The 17,690-nt window shown below is 35.8% G+C and overlaps 1 protein-coding gene across 1 annotated transcript in view; it reads left to right on the top strand.

Moving 5' to 3' along the window:
- Positions 1-58: 58 nt before the first annotated feature.
- The window catches only part of LOC145266343 (leucine carboxyl methyltransferase 1-like), a 30,777-nt gene continuing 13,145 nt past the window's right edge, over positions 59-17,690 (top strand). Inside the window, exons 1-3 of the mRNA XM_080121935.1 lie at positions 59-396; positions 15,324-15,507; positions 16,925-17,166. Of these exons, the coding sequence (XP_079978061.1) occupies positions 196-396; positions 15,324-15,507; positions 16,925-17,166 (627 nt within the window). The 5' untranslated portion in view covers positions 59-195. The remainder of the gene's footprint in view (positions 397-15,323; positions 15,508-16,924; positions 17,167-17,690) is intronic.

The raw sequence follows: 17,690 nt of genomic DNA, 5'->3' as shown, positions 1-17,690 counted from the left end.
AAGTTTGGTCATCCATAGACTAACGCAAATAACAAATCTTTTTTTCTCTCTTTTTGAGGAGAGCGACGTCCAAGAACGGTAACTCTCGATGACTTAAGCGAAACCATGGTTGCCTCGAACTGTCCCAGTGCTCGCCTCTCGACGCTGTTTCTTTAGGATCTTATTCTTATGCTCGTAAATTATTTATAAAAAAAAATGGCCAGCGACGATGCTGTCATCTCCACCAACGACGATGCCTCGCAGTGCAAGCGATACGCCGTTGAGAAGGGTTACTGGACGGACCCTTACATCTCTTTGTTGACGGGTCGACCCTCCAACATTCATACGCCGGAGATCAACCGTGGTTATTACGCCAGAGTGAAAGGAATTCGTCTGCTCGTGGAACAGTTTCTCCGGGTTCGTAGAGTGCATTAACCCCCTCTTCCCCCTTACGCCCCCCATCTCTCTCTCTCTCTATCTCTCTCTCTCTCTCTCTCCATATATATATATATATATATATATATATATATATATATATATATATATATATATATTGACCGAAAAACAAATCAACAAGACAGAATAATCTAGAAAACGTTTAACCGTCTAGTCTCTTGTTTATTTAAGATTGGTGCTTTACTTGTGGCGGCAATTAAAATTAAAGAAAATACAGAAAAGTCTGTATGGCGTATTGTACCAGTCACGAAACGAAGACGAAATATTCCAAAAATCACGTAATTAATTCGATCAAGTAGTTTTTCTTTTTCTTCTTTTTTTAATTCAAGAAAATCAAGTTTTACGACTAAGCGAGTGTCGTAATGTTTTCGTCCACCATGATTAAATCCGATGAAATAAAAGAAGGGGGAGACAACTTAAATCGAAGTTGAGAGGTGAAAATTCAGCCTTACGTTTAATGCAATTTAATAAAATCGCTAAAAACCGTAAATTTTGATTTTCTTAGTTTTAAATAAAATACTTGATCGATTTACGTACTTTTTGGAATATGACATCTTCGTTCTGTAACGAGTACGTACATCATACTTTTCTGTATTTTCTTTACTTTTAATTGCGGCCATAAAGTACCAATCTGAATAATCACCTTAAACATTTTGGCACTTCTGCAGCTTATGAATCGTACTGAAATAATATCACAGCGATCATATGAACATAATTAGGCGGATTAAAAAAATATATAAAAAAACCCAACGTAAATACACATATTTATTTAGAAAAAAAAAAATCAGTTTATGAATATTTTTATGTAGTATATCTATAAAAGTGAGAATGTGTGTATGTGAGAGAGGGCACTTCTAAACCTATATACTCAACGAACTTTTGATCTACAGATTTCAAATGTGATATATAGGGTATTCAGAAATGTGGAAAACATTATACTCAGTTTTCATTGGGGGAAAAGGTCTGCTAAGGGGTACTTGACGGTTGTCGGATTTTTATCTGTATGTAAACTGTTTCACGGCTGCGCATGTGCGAATCGTTCACATTATGTTAAGAATAAGTAGGTTTGAAACACTTTTAAAAGGCCGTATGAAGCTAGCCTAGCCTTATGGTTATCGTACTTAACTCATTGTCTTTAGGTTTTGGTTTCAATCTCAGCTCGAATTTTTTTCTTTTTTTTTTTTTTTTACTTACAGGAATCCTTATCCTCTAGTGGCCTTTAACCCTTATCCTCGAGTGGCCTCTTGGCCTTGATAATGTGGTGGTACCTGTGTAAAAAAAAAGGTAAAACTATACAAACACCGTGACAGCGAATTACCCCTAACCCTAACCCTAACCCCTAACCCTAACCCTAAACCCTAACCCTAACCCTAATCCTAACCCTAACCCTAACGCTGTCACGGTGTTTGTATAATAATACCAAAAAAAAAAAAAAAATAAGTGAACGGTTAAAAAAAACAACAACACAATATTCACATACACATGCCACAGTTTCTTTCCATTTTTTTTTTTTTTACTTCATTTAAAAAAATTTTTTTTAAAGGAATTTAACGTTACGTTTAATACCGGGCAACACCGGATAATCTTCTAGTTCATTATATTTAAAGACCATATTGATATGTAACAAACAAGAAAGCGTGAAACGTAATTGAGCGTCGTCGCCAACTTGACTAACATCGTCTATTATGACGTATCATGACGTAGGCAACAAACAATGGCTCGAGTAAGGTAATCTACGTGATCGCCTACGTTATAATTTACAAAGTCATTCTTAACATGGGGAGGGGGGATTTGTTAACTATTCTGTATTTTTACCTAAATTGAATACATAACAGATACTGTAAAAATTGAATTTAACTTAAAGATCACATGAAAAAAAAAGATAGCATGGTCGGTAAACTGCAGAAGTACCAATTTTTAAAGTAACCTTTTTATTTATTATCAGATTTTTACAATTTTTTTTGGCTTTGTATTACTGTACACATAGATTCGAAAAAGTTGTCAAAAAAATATATATAACAAATAAATGTTATCAAAGGCAAGATAAGTTACTTTTCTACCAAACTGGATATAATTTTCGTGTTTTTATTCAATGTAACATGTTTATTCAGCTCGAAAAGCAGACAGTGTTTGTCGATGTATTGGAAAATTCAAAATGGCGCCCGACTCTCTCTTTAACACGGTAAGTTCAGGAAAAGGTGTTATAAATAATAAACTAGACAAAATACTATTAAAAAACCACCGAATATATGTCAAGTTATGTCACGGTAACATATATTGAGCAAATATCTAACAGTATTTTGTCTAGTTTATTATTTATTACATCTTTTTCCGAACTTAACGTGTTAAAGAGAGAGTCGGACGCCATTTTAAATTTTCCAATACATCGGTAAACACTGTATGCTTTTCGAGCTGAATAAACATGTTAAATTGAATAAAAACACGAAAATTATATCCAGTTTGGTAGAAAAGTAATTTATCTTGCCTTTGATAACATTTATTTGTTATATATTTGTTTTTTGACAACTTTTTCGAATCTATGTGTACAGTAATACAAACCCATTTTTTTTTTTTATATAAACATATTTTATTTATTACTAATAATGTATGTATAAATAAATGTACTATCTATCTATCTATATCTGTGTCCCATTTGAAAATTCTTGATAAATTGCAAAAACGTATCTGTAATTTGATTGATCCCACACTTTCTTCTTCACTGCAACAGACGTGATGTTGCTAGCCTCAGTATTTTCTACAAATATTATTATGGCATGTGTTCCTCAGAATTGTCTGATCAATTCCATGCTTCCTTTGTTGCAGCTCGTTTGACTCGTTGGTCTAGTGGTCTCCATCAATTAGCTGTTTTAATATCTCATTGTAAATCAGTTCCTGTATCAGTAGCTTCTTTCCAAGGACCACAAGGTTATGGAACTCTCTTCCTGCTCACTGTTTTCCTTCTACCTACAGCCTTCGTCTTTTCAAGACTAAGGTCAATAGGCATCGCCTGTCTTTGCAATAATCAGCTTTCGTTCTTGTTAGTTCCTTACATCAAGTGGCTTCATGCCTTGTCTCGAGCAATTTCCATAAATAATAATGCAGTAGAACATAGGGATACGGTGGCCCTAGGATACGGTTTTTTTTTTTTCAGGTTAAGATATGGAATACGATGTTTTTCTAGCCTCTGGTGTTACGGTATTTACCTCAACTTACGGTGTTATTTATAATATTATTTGATTATATACATGTCTATTATATACTGTACTGTACTTTGTTAATAATTTTTAATGTCGTATCCCGGGGTTATACTGTTATATATTAATTTTTTTTTTTTTTTTTTGCAGCTTTCGTTGTAATAAATACATTATTTTATTAGTTGTTTCTTAGATAACAAAAGATACTCTTTCTTAATCCTTAAACTAACCCTAAGTCTGGGTGGCATTTTGAGCCTCCTTCATCATAAATTGTTTCCGTGTGTAAAAAAAATAAGTAAATAAATAAAAAAATGCGGCCTTGGCAACAGATTTGATGTACGTGTTCCATTTAAGATCAGGAGTAATGGTCAAGCCCAGAAGCTTGTCAAAACTTGAGGCCTCCTGAAGACGAGAGCCATTCATTTCAATTGATGCCAGATGGGGATCAGAATGTTGATGATGTAAAGAGAGAAGCTTGGTTTTAAATGCATTAAAAGTAACCAGCCACTCCTTTCCCCATTGTACTACATGCTCAAGATCAGAGGAGAGAGAATTGGAGAGAACTTGGTCGTTTACTGTCTTAGATGTGCTACCATAAATGGTAGTGTCGTCAGCATAAATGTCTACAAATGATGTAAGGATGTGATTTGGAAGATCATTAATGTAGATCAGGAAAAGAGTTGGGCCCAGGATGGACCCCTGAGGGACACCGGCATTAATACTGTGGGCTTCTGATTTTTGCCCCTCAACTACTACTCTTATGAACCTATCAGAAAGAAATGATTTAATAATTGAGAAGACATTTCCAGCTATACCATAGCTAGAGATCTTATGAAGTAAACCTTTATGCCATACCCTATCAAAGGCCTTAGATATGTCAAGATATGACTCTGTTATGATGTGGACCCAAGTTTGGAATCACAGAACACGGATTAGGTGTAAGAAAGATAACCAAAAAGGTTACAAGGATAGAATAAAGGGTAAATGAAGCTTACTATGTGGTGTCTATTATGAGTAGTCATATGCGCTGCATACTACTAGTACTCCTGCTGATTCTACGGTATTACGATACAACTCCCTGAGAGGTAAATTTCAATCTCACAACAGTTACTGTGCTATTTTTTTAAAATAGTATTTTCAAGTTAAATTCAATTTTTACAATATTTTTGTTTATTAAATTGTTAGGTGAAAGTACAGAAAAATTACAAAACACCCTTCCCTCCCCAAGTTAAGAATGGATTTCTAAATAATAACACTATTATTTCAGCACAGTGAGATAGATGCATAAGTCCCCAAAAAACGCTACATCTTGAAGCTTACAGATTGTGCTGAAATAAGGTCATTATTTAGAAAACCATTCTAATATTAGGAGAGGGATTTTGTTAACTATTCTGTACCTAACGATTTCATAAACAAAATATATAAAAATAAAATAATAGATGTATGTGTGTGTGTGCCTGTAAATATTTAACCGATAAACTCTTAAACTACAGGTCACATAACACTGAAATTAACAGGAAATAATAATCATGAACCAAGGATGGTTTATAATGTGTAAAATCTTTGTTTGGATGGATGAATAACGCCTACAGAAATATGTTGTTAAGTTGAAATGTGCATACGCAAATTAATTCATAGCTTGAATTGGTTTAATTTTCAATCTTTCTTATCTATCTGTCGATAGCTCAAATGGTAGGGAACACAGCTGAAGTGCTGAAGGTTTTGATTTCAATTCTAGCTGAGGATTTAACCAAGCATGGCTGTACAATATGCAAATACCAAGCTGTGTGCAAAATGACGTCGTGGTAGGGAAGAAGAAAAAATGGAACACATACATCAAATCTGTTGCCAATATCACTGGAAAAATGGTGGATCATTCTACCGCTCCAGTAGGTATATCACTGCCGATGCAATCCTCTATCTGTATAAGACCGAAGTACGCCTTAAAATGGAGTACTGTTGCCACGTCTGAGCAGGATCTGCTCAGCAAGCCCTATACAGCCTCGATAAAGTTCAAAACTAGCTTCGAAATCTAGTAGGTGATGCTCTTTTCTCTTTCCTGCAAGCTCTTTCCCACAGAAGAGATGTTGCAAGTCTGTTTCTGCCCTATCGTTATTTTCATGGCAAGTGCTCAACTGAACTCCAGTCTAGAGTTCCCTGTTGCCAAACTTTCACAAAAAAAAGAAACACTTGACTAGCTACATCCACTATATACCATTTTCCCCGCAGTACTGGGAAAGAAGCTTTGTTCATAGAATCTATGTTTAGATTTAGGCACAGATCTCTATCTGTGCCTAAATCTAAACGTAGATTCTATGAACAAAACTTCTTTCCCAGTACTGCCCGCCTGCTTTACCATCCTTATAAACTGGGATGGTAAAAAAGACAAAACCTGAATTAAAAAAAAAAAATTATTTTTAAATTTATATTTTTATTTAATTTAATTTTATTTTTATTTTTTTTTAATTTATAAGTTATATTTTATTTTAAATTTATTTTAATTTTAAATTATAGAAAAAAAAGGAATATAATTATAAGAGTTTAGTGTAGTATACTATTTCCTTAGGCTAGATAAGCATTCCTCAAAAACAAAGACTACATTTAAATTAAAAATTTTGAATATAATTTTAATATGAATTTTTGGTGCTAGTGCACTTATTGATCTGCACAATTTCTTAAATAGTATTTTCAAGTTTAATTAAAGTTTTATGATGTCTTTTTTAATTATATTGTGAAGTTAAAGTACAGAATAGCTACAAAACATCCTCCCCTTCTCATGGTAAGAATGGCTTTCTAAATAACGTTATTTCAACACGGATTAATAAGTGCACTAGTACCTTTTAAATGAAAAATTAATTTGATATTGCAATTGATTTTAAATTTTATGTTGAAGTCGGTTTTAGTTTTAATTTTAAATTTGGAGTTAATATAAAAATTTTAAAAAATGAAATTAAAGTTGAATTTTCAAATTTAATAAATATGTTCAATCTGATGGATTAGGTTTAAAATAAAATTTATATATGACAGGTTTCTTTAGGCTTTTTAAAAGAAATTTACACTATACCCATATTAAATAAGGCGGCGGAAGGGATATAAACATGGTATATAGTATATATATATATATTAGAATAACATCTATAAATATAAAAGCGAAAATGTATGTATGTATGTATGTTCGCTTTTCCTCGATGTCCATGAAAGGCTTCTTTCAAAGAAGCGCTTGCTCGCTTCACAACTTTTTAAAACTTTTTATATCATCTATAAATTGTAATATCTACAAATTATCCATGGAGCTCGCCTCTCTATTTAATTTTATTGACTTTCAAACCTTAATTATTCCACATTTCCTGCATCGGCACGCGTTACATTCGCTTTTCGGTATAAAAAAAGCGAACCGTGACTCTAATCACAGGCCGCAGGCCGCTTGCCCGTGCGCCCTCCGGGGCCCGGGTGACATGATCAAAGTGTAGTATCTGTTCCGGCAGATGCTGCAAGCTATGACTAGCTAGGACTAGCTATGACTAGCAAAGACCAGATGTGGGGGCAACCCCACATGCTTGACCTTTAACCAGCTCCCATTTCCCTCCTCTCGGGAGCTGGTCCCCTTTTTCCCTTCCCCCTCCCTTCACTCCTCACAATAAAAATTGGCCTTGTGCCTAATTTGCTCGGTGGGGGAGCAAATAAATATCCACAGGCCCAGAGCCAGTTTGGTCAATGTCGACTTCATCATACCAGACTGTAGCTTTTATTTCGAGACGAGGGAGCGGGTTTTAAAAACAAACAAACCCATTTATTCAAAACTGTCCCGCAGAAAATAACTGCTGAATACCTATCGCCGTCACATCAATCAAAAACGCGCACCTGTTTTTTTTTAAAACACTTTACTATTTTCCAACTGCGCGTCGTCAACGCTTCGGCTTTTTTTCACATACCCCGAAAAACACCCGGACAACGCCGGGTACCCCTTGCTAGTTAAATAAAAAAATAATAAAAATAATTATTATGAATTTTGAATTAGCATTCTGACATTTACTAAGTTATCTCCCTTACACTAGTTTAAAATTGAGTTCGAAAAAAATTTCCGTTTACAACCGGAAAAATTCTTAAATTAATAGATTAAAAAAAACAACCCTATTTTTTCATTGGTGACGCGATGAACAGTTCAAATATATTAAAATAACATAAGAGAAAAAAAGAAAAGGAGGAATTTCTTTTTCCCTTTTGCTTCTTTTTCTTTTAGCGTCCAAAACATTAAACGGAAAATTTTTTAAAATTTTATAATTTGAATTTAATGTTGTTTAAAAAAAAAACAAGATTTGAACAAGATCGTGTAATGTATGTATATTATTCCAATTCCGGCTATAAAACAGATGAGTATTGGCTGAAGAGAGCTTGATATGGGTATCTAAAGCGGTCCTCTATTCGCAGGTTTGAAAATGATTTGTCTCATATAAACTTTCTGTTAATAATATATATATATATATATATATATATATATTTTATAATTATTTTTTTTTTACTATAATAATTAAATACCTACAGACACTAGTGTTTCATCCTTTCGGGAATCTTCAGTGCAGGGTGTCACGATTAACACCAGTTGAACGATTCAAACGCCGCAACATGAGACATCTCTGGCTCGATTAGCAAAGACCATATCAATTCGGCTACCATTAACCACGTGAAATAATATATATATATATATATATATATATATATAAGCGAAAATTTGTGTGTGTATGTGTGTGTGCATTGGTTTGTATGTCCGCCAAAGGCTTTTTTGGGGGGGGGGTGTCTCTCAAGAGAGTCGCTCATTCTTAGAACTTTTTATATACTCCCTAGATTATAATATCTACGATTTACAAAAGGCGTGATGTTTGACCTAGAAAACGTTGAAGTCCGTTTAACCACCTGCTTTTTTAAACGTTTAATTTCACCATTCCTCACTTATCTGCCCACGTAGCGTTGTGGTAAGTTGTAAGGCTCTTCGCCTCAAGGCTTCGAGTTCGAGCCTACCTCCCTGCCCAAAACTTTTTTTTATTTAGTTTTACACCTGGGCAACGCCGGGCAACCCTGCTAGTCTATTATATAAAAGGCAAAATGGGCATGCATGTTTGTGTATATCCGCGGAAGGCTTTTTGGGTGGGGGTTCTCGCGTCAGTTACATTTATGGAGAAGTTTCCTTATACTCCATAGATCGTAATATCTCCAATTTGCAGACGGACTTCGTCTCTATCTTTATATTGATCGACTTTTAGAAAATTCCCTCGTCTCAAGTGTTTGTTTGTCTTTTTCGTATAAATAAAGTGAAACTAATTGAAGTTAAGTCGGCCACCTGGCCTTTCGGGCTGGGACGTTTATAAAGGCAATTCGCTTTGATTATCAGACAATTGCTATTCATTTGGACACTGCCAGAGCTCCCCCTTTTTGGTTTTCCCCAACATTGTGGGGAAACAAATACAGCAGAAAGCGGAAAGCTTAACTGGCCTACAGCCAGACCAACTCATTCATTTTGCTATCCACTATGGCGTAATGGTTGACATCGCTAAATTTCAATGCTTTACACTTTCAGTCGCGTCATGGCGTAGCAGTAAGACGTCAGGTTTTCTTTCACTTTCTTTTCTGCCTTTGCGTCACATTTTCAAGCCTGCCTGCCTGCCTACTACCCCCCTTTTTTTTATACACCTCCAAATACCTGGGCAATGTCTATATATATAAAAGCCAAAATGTGTGTTAGTGTGTGCATTTTTTGTGCATGTCCAGCAAAGGCTTTTTACGGGGCGCGCTCGGTGGGGTCACTCATTCTTAAAACTTTTTATATACTCCGTATAATATAATATCTCCGATTTACGAAACAAGGTCATGTGTAGCTTTAATTTCAGCGACTTTTTCGCGCTATTTTCGTGGTATTTTTTGGTCTCCGTGTGTTTCTTTGGTCTTTCCGTATAAAAATAACGAAACTGTGAAAATGAATATGTGTTCTCGGGACGTCCAGAAAGCAAATAAGGTTTGATCAATGCTGGGGAAAAACCCATCATATCAGACAATTGCTATTCATTTGGCGGGGGAAACAAAGAAATACGCAGAAACTGGCTTGCAGCGCCAAACTTAAGTCGCATGATGTTTGACCGTATTAAATTTTCGCACCTGTCAATTTAACTTTATAAACGTTAAATTAAGACAGTTTTCACTTCCTCTCCCCTCATGGCCGAGCGGGTTAGATGTCTGTTTTTTTCTCCTCCTTTTTCACCTTCACATCAAGGCTTCAGGTTCGAGCCTACCTTCCTACTAAAACTTTTTTTTCTTTTACACCTCCAAACACCCGGGCAACGTTTTTTTTTATTTTAAACAGGATTATTACTTCACCCATTTTGTTTTGATCTCCCCCCCCCACACACACCTCCAAACGCCAGGCAACGCCACTATTCTCTATATATAAAAACGAAAATGTGCGTGTGTTAGTGTGTGTGTGGGGGGGGGGGCATTTTTCTGTATGTCCGCAAAAGGCTTTTTTCGTCAGCTTTCTCGGTCGGCCTCGCTCCTTCTTAAAACATTTTATATCACGTCTAAATCATAATATCTACGAGTTAACAATGGGGGTCGCCTGTCTATTTAATTTGCCCGACTTTGAAAAGCTAAATATTCCACATTTTGGGATCGCTACGTGTTGCTTTTGTTTTTCAGTATAAAAAAAGCGAAACTCGATTCGAATAGACACCTCCACGGCCCATGGCCGCTGGTCTCCAGAAAGCGATGTAAACGTTTGGTCCATGTCGGCTTGTCATATCAGACGTTTGCTTTCATTTCGAGACACTCCCCTAATAAACGGGGAGGGGGGGGGAGCTGCTTTTCTTTCCCCAAACTTCGGTAAAAGCTGTCCCACACAAAATCTTAACTGTTGAACAGCCATTGCTTAAGTCATGCTTCAACTCACACCTGTCAATTTCATTTCATTTCACTTTATAAACCTTAACTTAACATGCTTATCAATTCCTCTCCTGTGGCCGAGATGGTTAGGTGTCGTGCTTTTTTTCCCCTTTCGTTTCCACCTTTGCGTCAAAGCTTCGGGGTTCAAGCTTACCTTCCTACTAAAATTTTTTTTACACCTCCAAACACCCGGCCATGTTTTGATCTACAACAACACATCTCCAAACACCCGGGCAATGCCAGGTACCCTCCGCTTGTCTATATATATAGAAGTGAAAATGTGTGTATGTATGTATGTTCGTTTTTTGTGTATGTCTGCAAAAGGCCTTTTTTCCGAGGCCTTCTAGGGCGGGGGGGGGTCGCTCATTCTTAAAACTTTTTATCTCACGTCTAAATGATAATATCTACGACTTAATAACGGGGGTCGCCTGTCTTTTAATTTGCCCGACTTTTACTTTTTTTCCCCTTTTGTTTCCACCTTCGCGTCAAGGCATCGGGATTCAATCCTAACTTCCGACCAAACGTTTTTGTTTCTTTTACACCTCCGAACACCTGGCCAACTTTTTTTTTTTTTTTAACACACACACCTCCAAACACCCGGCCAACGTTGGGTACCCCCCCCCCCGCTAATCTATAAATATAAAAGCGAAAATGTATGTATGTATGTTCGCTTTTTGTGTATGTCTGTAAAAGGCTTTTTCGCTGGACTTCTCGGTCGGCTCATTCCCTCTTAAAAACTTTTTATATCACGTCTAAATCATAATATCTATGAGTTACAAACGGGGGTCGCGTGTGTATTCAATTTGCCTGACTTTCACGTGCTATTTTTTCCAGTTTTTGAGATCGTCGCGTGTATCTTTCGCTTTTCAGTATAAAAAAGCTCCGGAAAGCGATGTAAACATTTGGTCAGTGTCGGCTTTTTAGTGTCATATCAAACAATTGCTTTCGTCTGGACACTCCTCTAATAAACGGGGAGATGTTTTTCTCCAAAGTTGGGTAAAAACAAACAAACAGAGTTATTGACCTCATTAAAAACTGTCTCGCAAAAATTGTAAATTGCTGACTAGCTATTGTTTATGTCGTCATAACGCTTGCAGAAAATGTTAACTCCACGATTTTCACTTGACCTCATTAAGTCATTAGGTGCGGGCACCTGTCAATTTCCTTCCTACTTAAATAAATTACAAACCTCTTTCGATCCTACCTACATACAAAAACTTTTTTTAACCCCCTCCCCCCTGTGTTTCTCACCCAGGTAACGCCGGGGTTACCTCTGCTAGTCTATAAATATAAAAGCGAAAATGTGTGTATGTATGTATGTGTGTTTGTATGTCTCGCAAAAACTTTCGACACGGGTCACGGATTTTCGCCAGATATCGAAAAATTGGCCAACAAAAACGTTAATTTCTTCACCCTGAAATCAGCAGTTTTCTACAGGGGGGGGTACAACAAAAACCATCCTCTCATGACGAGTTCGGTTCTACGAATGCGCAAATGACGTTGGAACCTGATTTAGTTTAAATATTTGAAAAAAACGATCTAATTTCGTGGACGTCGTCTTAGCTCAGTTGCTTAGAGCGCGGCCTCATTATCTAAAGGTTTTGGGTTCGAATCGTGGTGTGAGATGATGTCTTTTTTTTTTTCCGATTTTTTTAATTTTAATATTGAAGCAGGGTTATTTAAGCCATTTTTCACATGTTTTTCAGATTTTTTAACGTTTGTTTTTTTTTTTTTTTTTTTACTACTACACACACCTAAAAAGAGTCGGGCAATGCTGGGTACCCCCCGAAGCCATTTTTTCACGTGTTTTTTTTTTGGGGGGGGGGGGTATTTTTCAGATTTTTTAAAGAAGTTTTAATATTTATTTTTCTGTTTTCTTTTTTTTGTTTTTTCCGATTTTTACATTTAACATCGCTCGTTTGCCTTACGTTAGTTTTTTTTTTGTGTTTCTTTTAAATATTTACTTTGCTTATTCTTATGTTTTGATTAACAAGAGCACACACACCTCCAAACACCCAGGCAACGCCGGGTACCCCCCGCTAGTCTATATATTTAAAAGCGAAAATGTATGTATGTATGTTTGTATGTCTGCTAAAAACTTTCGACAGACAGAACAAAAATTAATAAATTTGATCTCATATGAAAGCCCCATCCTTCGCCCGACAAATATTGAAATATTGGCTAAAAACATTAATTTTTTTACCCTGAAATCAGCACTTTTCTACGGGGGGGGGGGTCAGCAAAAACCTTCCTCTCATAACGATGTCACTTCTATGCATGCATCATACGACGTCGTAACCTGATTTAGTTTAAAGATTTAAAAAAATGACACAATTTTGTGTACGTTTTGTTAGGTCAGTTGGTTAGAGCGCTGGGTCATTATCTAAAGGTTTTGGGTTCAAATCGTGGTGTGAGATGTCTTTTTTTTTTCGATTTTTTAAATTTTAATATTGAAGCAGGGTTATTTAAGCCATTTTTCACGTAACGTTCGTTTTTCTGTTTTTTTTTTTTACTTCACTTATTCTTAGGTTTTCATTAACAACCCCCACTCCCGGACGACCACACACACCCAAAAACACCCGACTAACGCCGGGTACCCACCGATTTTTTTAAATTTTAATATTATTTTTCACATGCTTTTTTTTTAGTTTTCAGATTTTTTAAAGAGTTTTAATGTTCGTTTTTCATTTTTCTTTTCTGTTTTTGCTTTTCCGATTTTTACATTTAACATTGTTCGTTTGCCTTACGTTAATTTTTTTATGTTTTTTTCTATTTTTTTAAGTTTTAATATTTAATTTTTATTTAATATTTATTTAATATTTAAAAATATTTACTTTGCTTATTCTTATGTTTTGATTACCCCCCCCACTGCCCGAGCCCCCCCCCCCCCCCGCTTTATTTTTCAGATTTATTAAAGTAGTTTTAACGTTCGTTTTTCTGTTTTCTTTTTTTGTTTTTTTAGTTTAGTTTTTTTTTACTTCGCTTATTCTTATGTTTTGATTACCCCCCCCTCCCGAGCACACACACCTCCAAACACTCGGGCAATGCCGGGTACCCCCCGCTAGTCTATATATATAAAAGGCAAAATGTGTGTGAACATTTCGTGTATGTCTTCAAAAGGCTTCTTTCGCACTCGCTCCCAGGGTCGTTACTATCGCTTAAAACTGTCTATATAGGTCCTATATCATAATATCTAGGAATTAGGAAAGCGCGTAGCGTATAGATTTATTTACGTCGATTTTTACAAAATTATTGTTATTTTGGCTTCTCGTGTGTTGATTGGGCTTTTTAGTATAAATAAAATGAAACTAAACTCAAACGGGTGTGTTCGCGGCAATGTGTCGGGAACAGACGCTTATACTGTGTGACTTCTATTTGACCTTCTTAATTAGGTCAAATGGAAGCAGTAAAGTTAACTTTTATTATGCACGCCTGTTTTTATAGTTATAGTTAGATAAATAAATTCAAACACGTCTACGCTGTATGTCGCGGTGGCCCAATGGTAACATCGCACGGTTTTTTTTTTCACACATTAATTTCCAACTCAAGGGTACGGGTTCGATTCTCATAATCACCTACCAAAATATTTTTTTATTATTATTTAACCCCCCCCCCCCCCCGGAATTTTGATTTACCTCAAGACACCCGGGCATCGCCGGGTACCCCCGCTAGTATATATATAAAAGGCAAAAATCTGTTTAAATGTATGTATGTTTGTATGTTTGCCTAAAACTTTCCGCAGAGGCGACGAATTTTCATGAGATTGGTATTGTTTTGAAGTTCAGCCCTTCGGACGATAAATATCAAAATATTGCCTAAAACATTAATTCCTTCACCCTCAACTGGACACTTTTCTACAGGCAAGGGTCACTTTTTTTTTGCTGATATTTTTGAAAGTCAACCCCACTTTTCGATTGACTAGCCTTAATTTAAACCTACATCACTTCCGGTTTGGCGATGAATGCACCAGCAAAGATGTCAGGATTTTTTTTTTTTTTTCACATTCTCTTCCTCCTTCGTGGTACGGGTTCGAGCCTACCTACTACCACCTTTTTTTTTCTTTCTCAACACACTTCCGAACTCCCGGCCAATGCCAGGCACCCAGGCTAGTATATATATAAAATCACTTGTTTTTGTTTTTTCCCTTAGCACTGACAACTTTCCATTTCTTGAATGATGATTGTCTTCTAATGCTTCAAGGAAACTACACCTGCTTAACATGTTCTTTCAGTTTCTAACAGAATTGCGATTCCAAATGTACACGTGATTTAGTATTTTATATTCATTTTTTTACTTTTTGTATTTACAGCCTAAATTAACGTTTTCATAAATGTTGTGGTTGCAAGGTTGAACAATAATTAGTAAGGAAATACAATGAAGACGCAAACAACAAGATAACGCAATAATAAGTGTATTAAAGAAAAGGTATATTTACGATATGTACAAATGACGGTGTCGAGTCAGAGAGTCTTGGTGGGAGGACATGTACGCTCTTCGGCGTCACTTCCGGTGGCATTTGAGTAAGACACACCAAGGCCAACCTAGGCTTGCCATTTATAGTGTTATGTTATTCGCATATGCAAATAAGTGGTTGCCACCACAACAATAAACTAGAAAGTATCTGTTTCATCATGGCTTCCGAAACTGAAATTGATAATTGCAAACCAGTACTAATTCCCCACCCCCTCCTTCAAATTCCCAATTATTTTCAGCCACATGATCAAGTGAACGTCTATTTTATGAAATTCCTTTTTTTTTTTTGTTCAGATGACACAATGTGAATGCCAGATCGTCAACCTAGGAGCCGGGTTTGATACGACATTTTGGATACTGAAAGATCAGAACCTAGCCCCCAAGTCCTTTGTTGAGGTCGACTTTCCAACGGTCACTGCCAAGAAGTGCCATTTTATCAAATCGAGGAAGTCATTGTTGCAGAAAGTTGCCAACGAAGGCATGTGAGCATTTTTCAAAATCCTTTTTTTTTTTTTTCTTTTGTAGTTTGTTCAACAAATTAAGGTATGACAAAAGCTTCTGTGTTTTTTTGGTTTTTTTTTGCTAAAATTTTATTTTGGTCCCCCGATAAAGGAAAGATTGGACTTAGTAATTCATTTCCATTCGTCCGTTCACAATTTTCTCAATAACCACGCCTTGGATTTTAAAAAAATTTTGCACAAACATTAATCATGGTAAAAGAAAATTTTTGCCAGAGCAGATTTTCCGGGATAACTCCGGTTGTCCCCCAATACCTGCCCCACCAGGGGGGGTATTATAGGGGTAAAATTGCCCCCAAATTGTTTGTTTGTTCATTTGTTTGCACTTTTCTCATCAACCACACCTTGAGTTTTTTTAAATTTTGCACAAACATTAGTCATAGTGAAAGTAAATTTTTCATTCATGGAGGGGGACCAGCATGCTCAGCTTGTTTTTTTTCAGATTTGGGGAAATATTAAAAAAAACATGAGTCAAAGTTAAAAAAAATTTTTTTTTAAATATTTGTTTACTTTTTTAAGACGTAAATGTTTTTTAAATTTTTTATGGTAAGTTTTCTTTTAATCATAAATGTTTTTAAAATTTTTATTTTAATTTTTTATAGTAGGTTTTTAAAAAAAATGTTTAACAAAAAACATAGCAATGAAAAGTAAATTTATCAACAAATTATATAAATCTCCCAAATATTATAGACCCTTTCCCCTAAAAAAACTTGTTTATTTTTTTACAAAGGTTTTTAGTCAGCTAACATACTTCCAAACTTCTGATGTGTCTGCTAAACTCAATCATGTTCTGTAAAGGAAAAGACACAAACAACAATTTTCTTTTACAAAACAACCAGAAGCAGTTCCTTAGCTTTTTTCTCTCATGCCTATATCTGTCCTGTGCACGTACTCTGTTTTTTTTGTTGTTTTTTTTTTTAACTTTTTCCGATCGTTCTTTTTTATTTAATAATTATTGAAATATTTTTACGGTCTAATTTTAATTAGAATTATTGAAGTTAGTTTGCAAAGCTCAATCATGTTCTGCAAAGGAAAAGACACAAACAACAATTTTCTTTTACAAAACAACCAAACCAAACACCATGAATAAATATTTGAAAATATCAAGAACTTAAAACATAAAAACTTTTTTTCCAAAATTACTGGATTTGGCATTAAATAATCTAAAAAGGGTTGATATGCCGTAAATCAAACAAACCAAATTCCATGAATAAATATTTAAAGATATAAAAAATTTGAAGCACTAAATTTTTTTCCAAAATTATCAGATTCGGCATTCAATAGCCCAAAAAATGGTTGATATGCCATAAAGCAAAAATAATTAACCAACTAACTTAACCCCAACCCTAACCCTAACTCTGTTTCTTTTTTCCGCAGATGGTGATATCAAGATAGACAAATATGATCTACACGGTTCCAATTACCATCTCGTTGGTGCTAACCTTAGAAACATTAACGAGCTTGACGCCAAACTGAAATTGTGCGGGGTTGACCGGAATTTGCCAACCCTTTTTCTTGCTGAGTGTGTCCTTATTTATATGGAGGTGAACCATTCAGCTACTCTCCTCCAATGGATTACGGACAATTTCATGTCGACTTTCTTTATCAACTATGAACAGGTAAGAATTAGCAAAATCTACAACAATGTTTTGACAAGCTTCTGATCTGAAATGGAACACGTACATCAAGTCTGTTGCCAAGGTCGCTGGGGAAAATGGTGGGATCCTTCTACCGCTCCAGAAGATATCTCGCTACTGATGCAATTCTCTATCTATATAAAAGCCAAGTACGTCCAAGGATGGAGTACTGCTGCCACATCTGGGCAGGAGCTGCTAAAAACAGCCTATCCTGCCTTGACAGAGTACAAAATAGACTTCGTGGCTTAGTGGGGGATGCCCTTTTCTCTTCCCTGCAACCTCTCTCCCACAGAAGAGATGTTGTGAGCCTGTCTTTGTTTTAGCGTTATTTCCATGGCAGGTGTTCGTCTGAGCTCCAATCCCTCGTCCCCCTCGCCAATCTTTCATGAGAAACACCCGTCTGGCTGAAACTACTGTCAATAGTTTTCCCCACTCTTTATCTGTGCCTAAATCCAAACGTAGATTCCATGAGCAAAGCTTCTTTCTTAGAACTGCACGCCAGTGGA

This window comes from Euprymna scolopes, chromosome 41 (assembly GCF_053919585.1).
Source record: "Euprymna scolopes isolate OS-2025 chromosome 41, ASM5391958v1, whole genome shotgun sequence".
In the NCBI taxonomy this organism is placed as follows: Eukaryota; Metazoa; Mollusca; class Cephalopoda; order Sepiida; family Sepiolidae; genus Euprymna; species Euprymna scolopes.
This window is presented reverse-complemented; position numbering and strand designations above follow the sequence as displayed.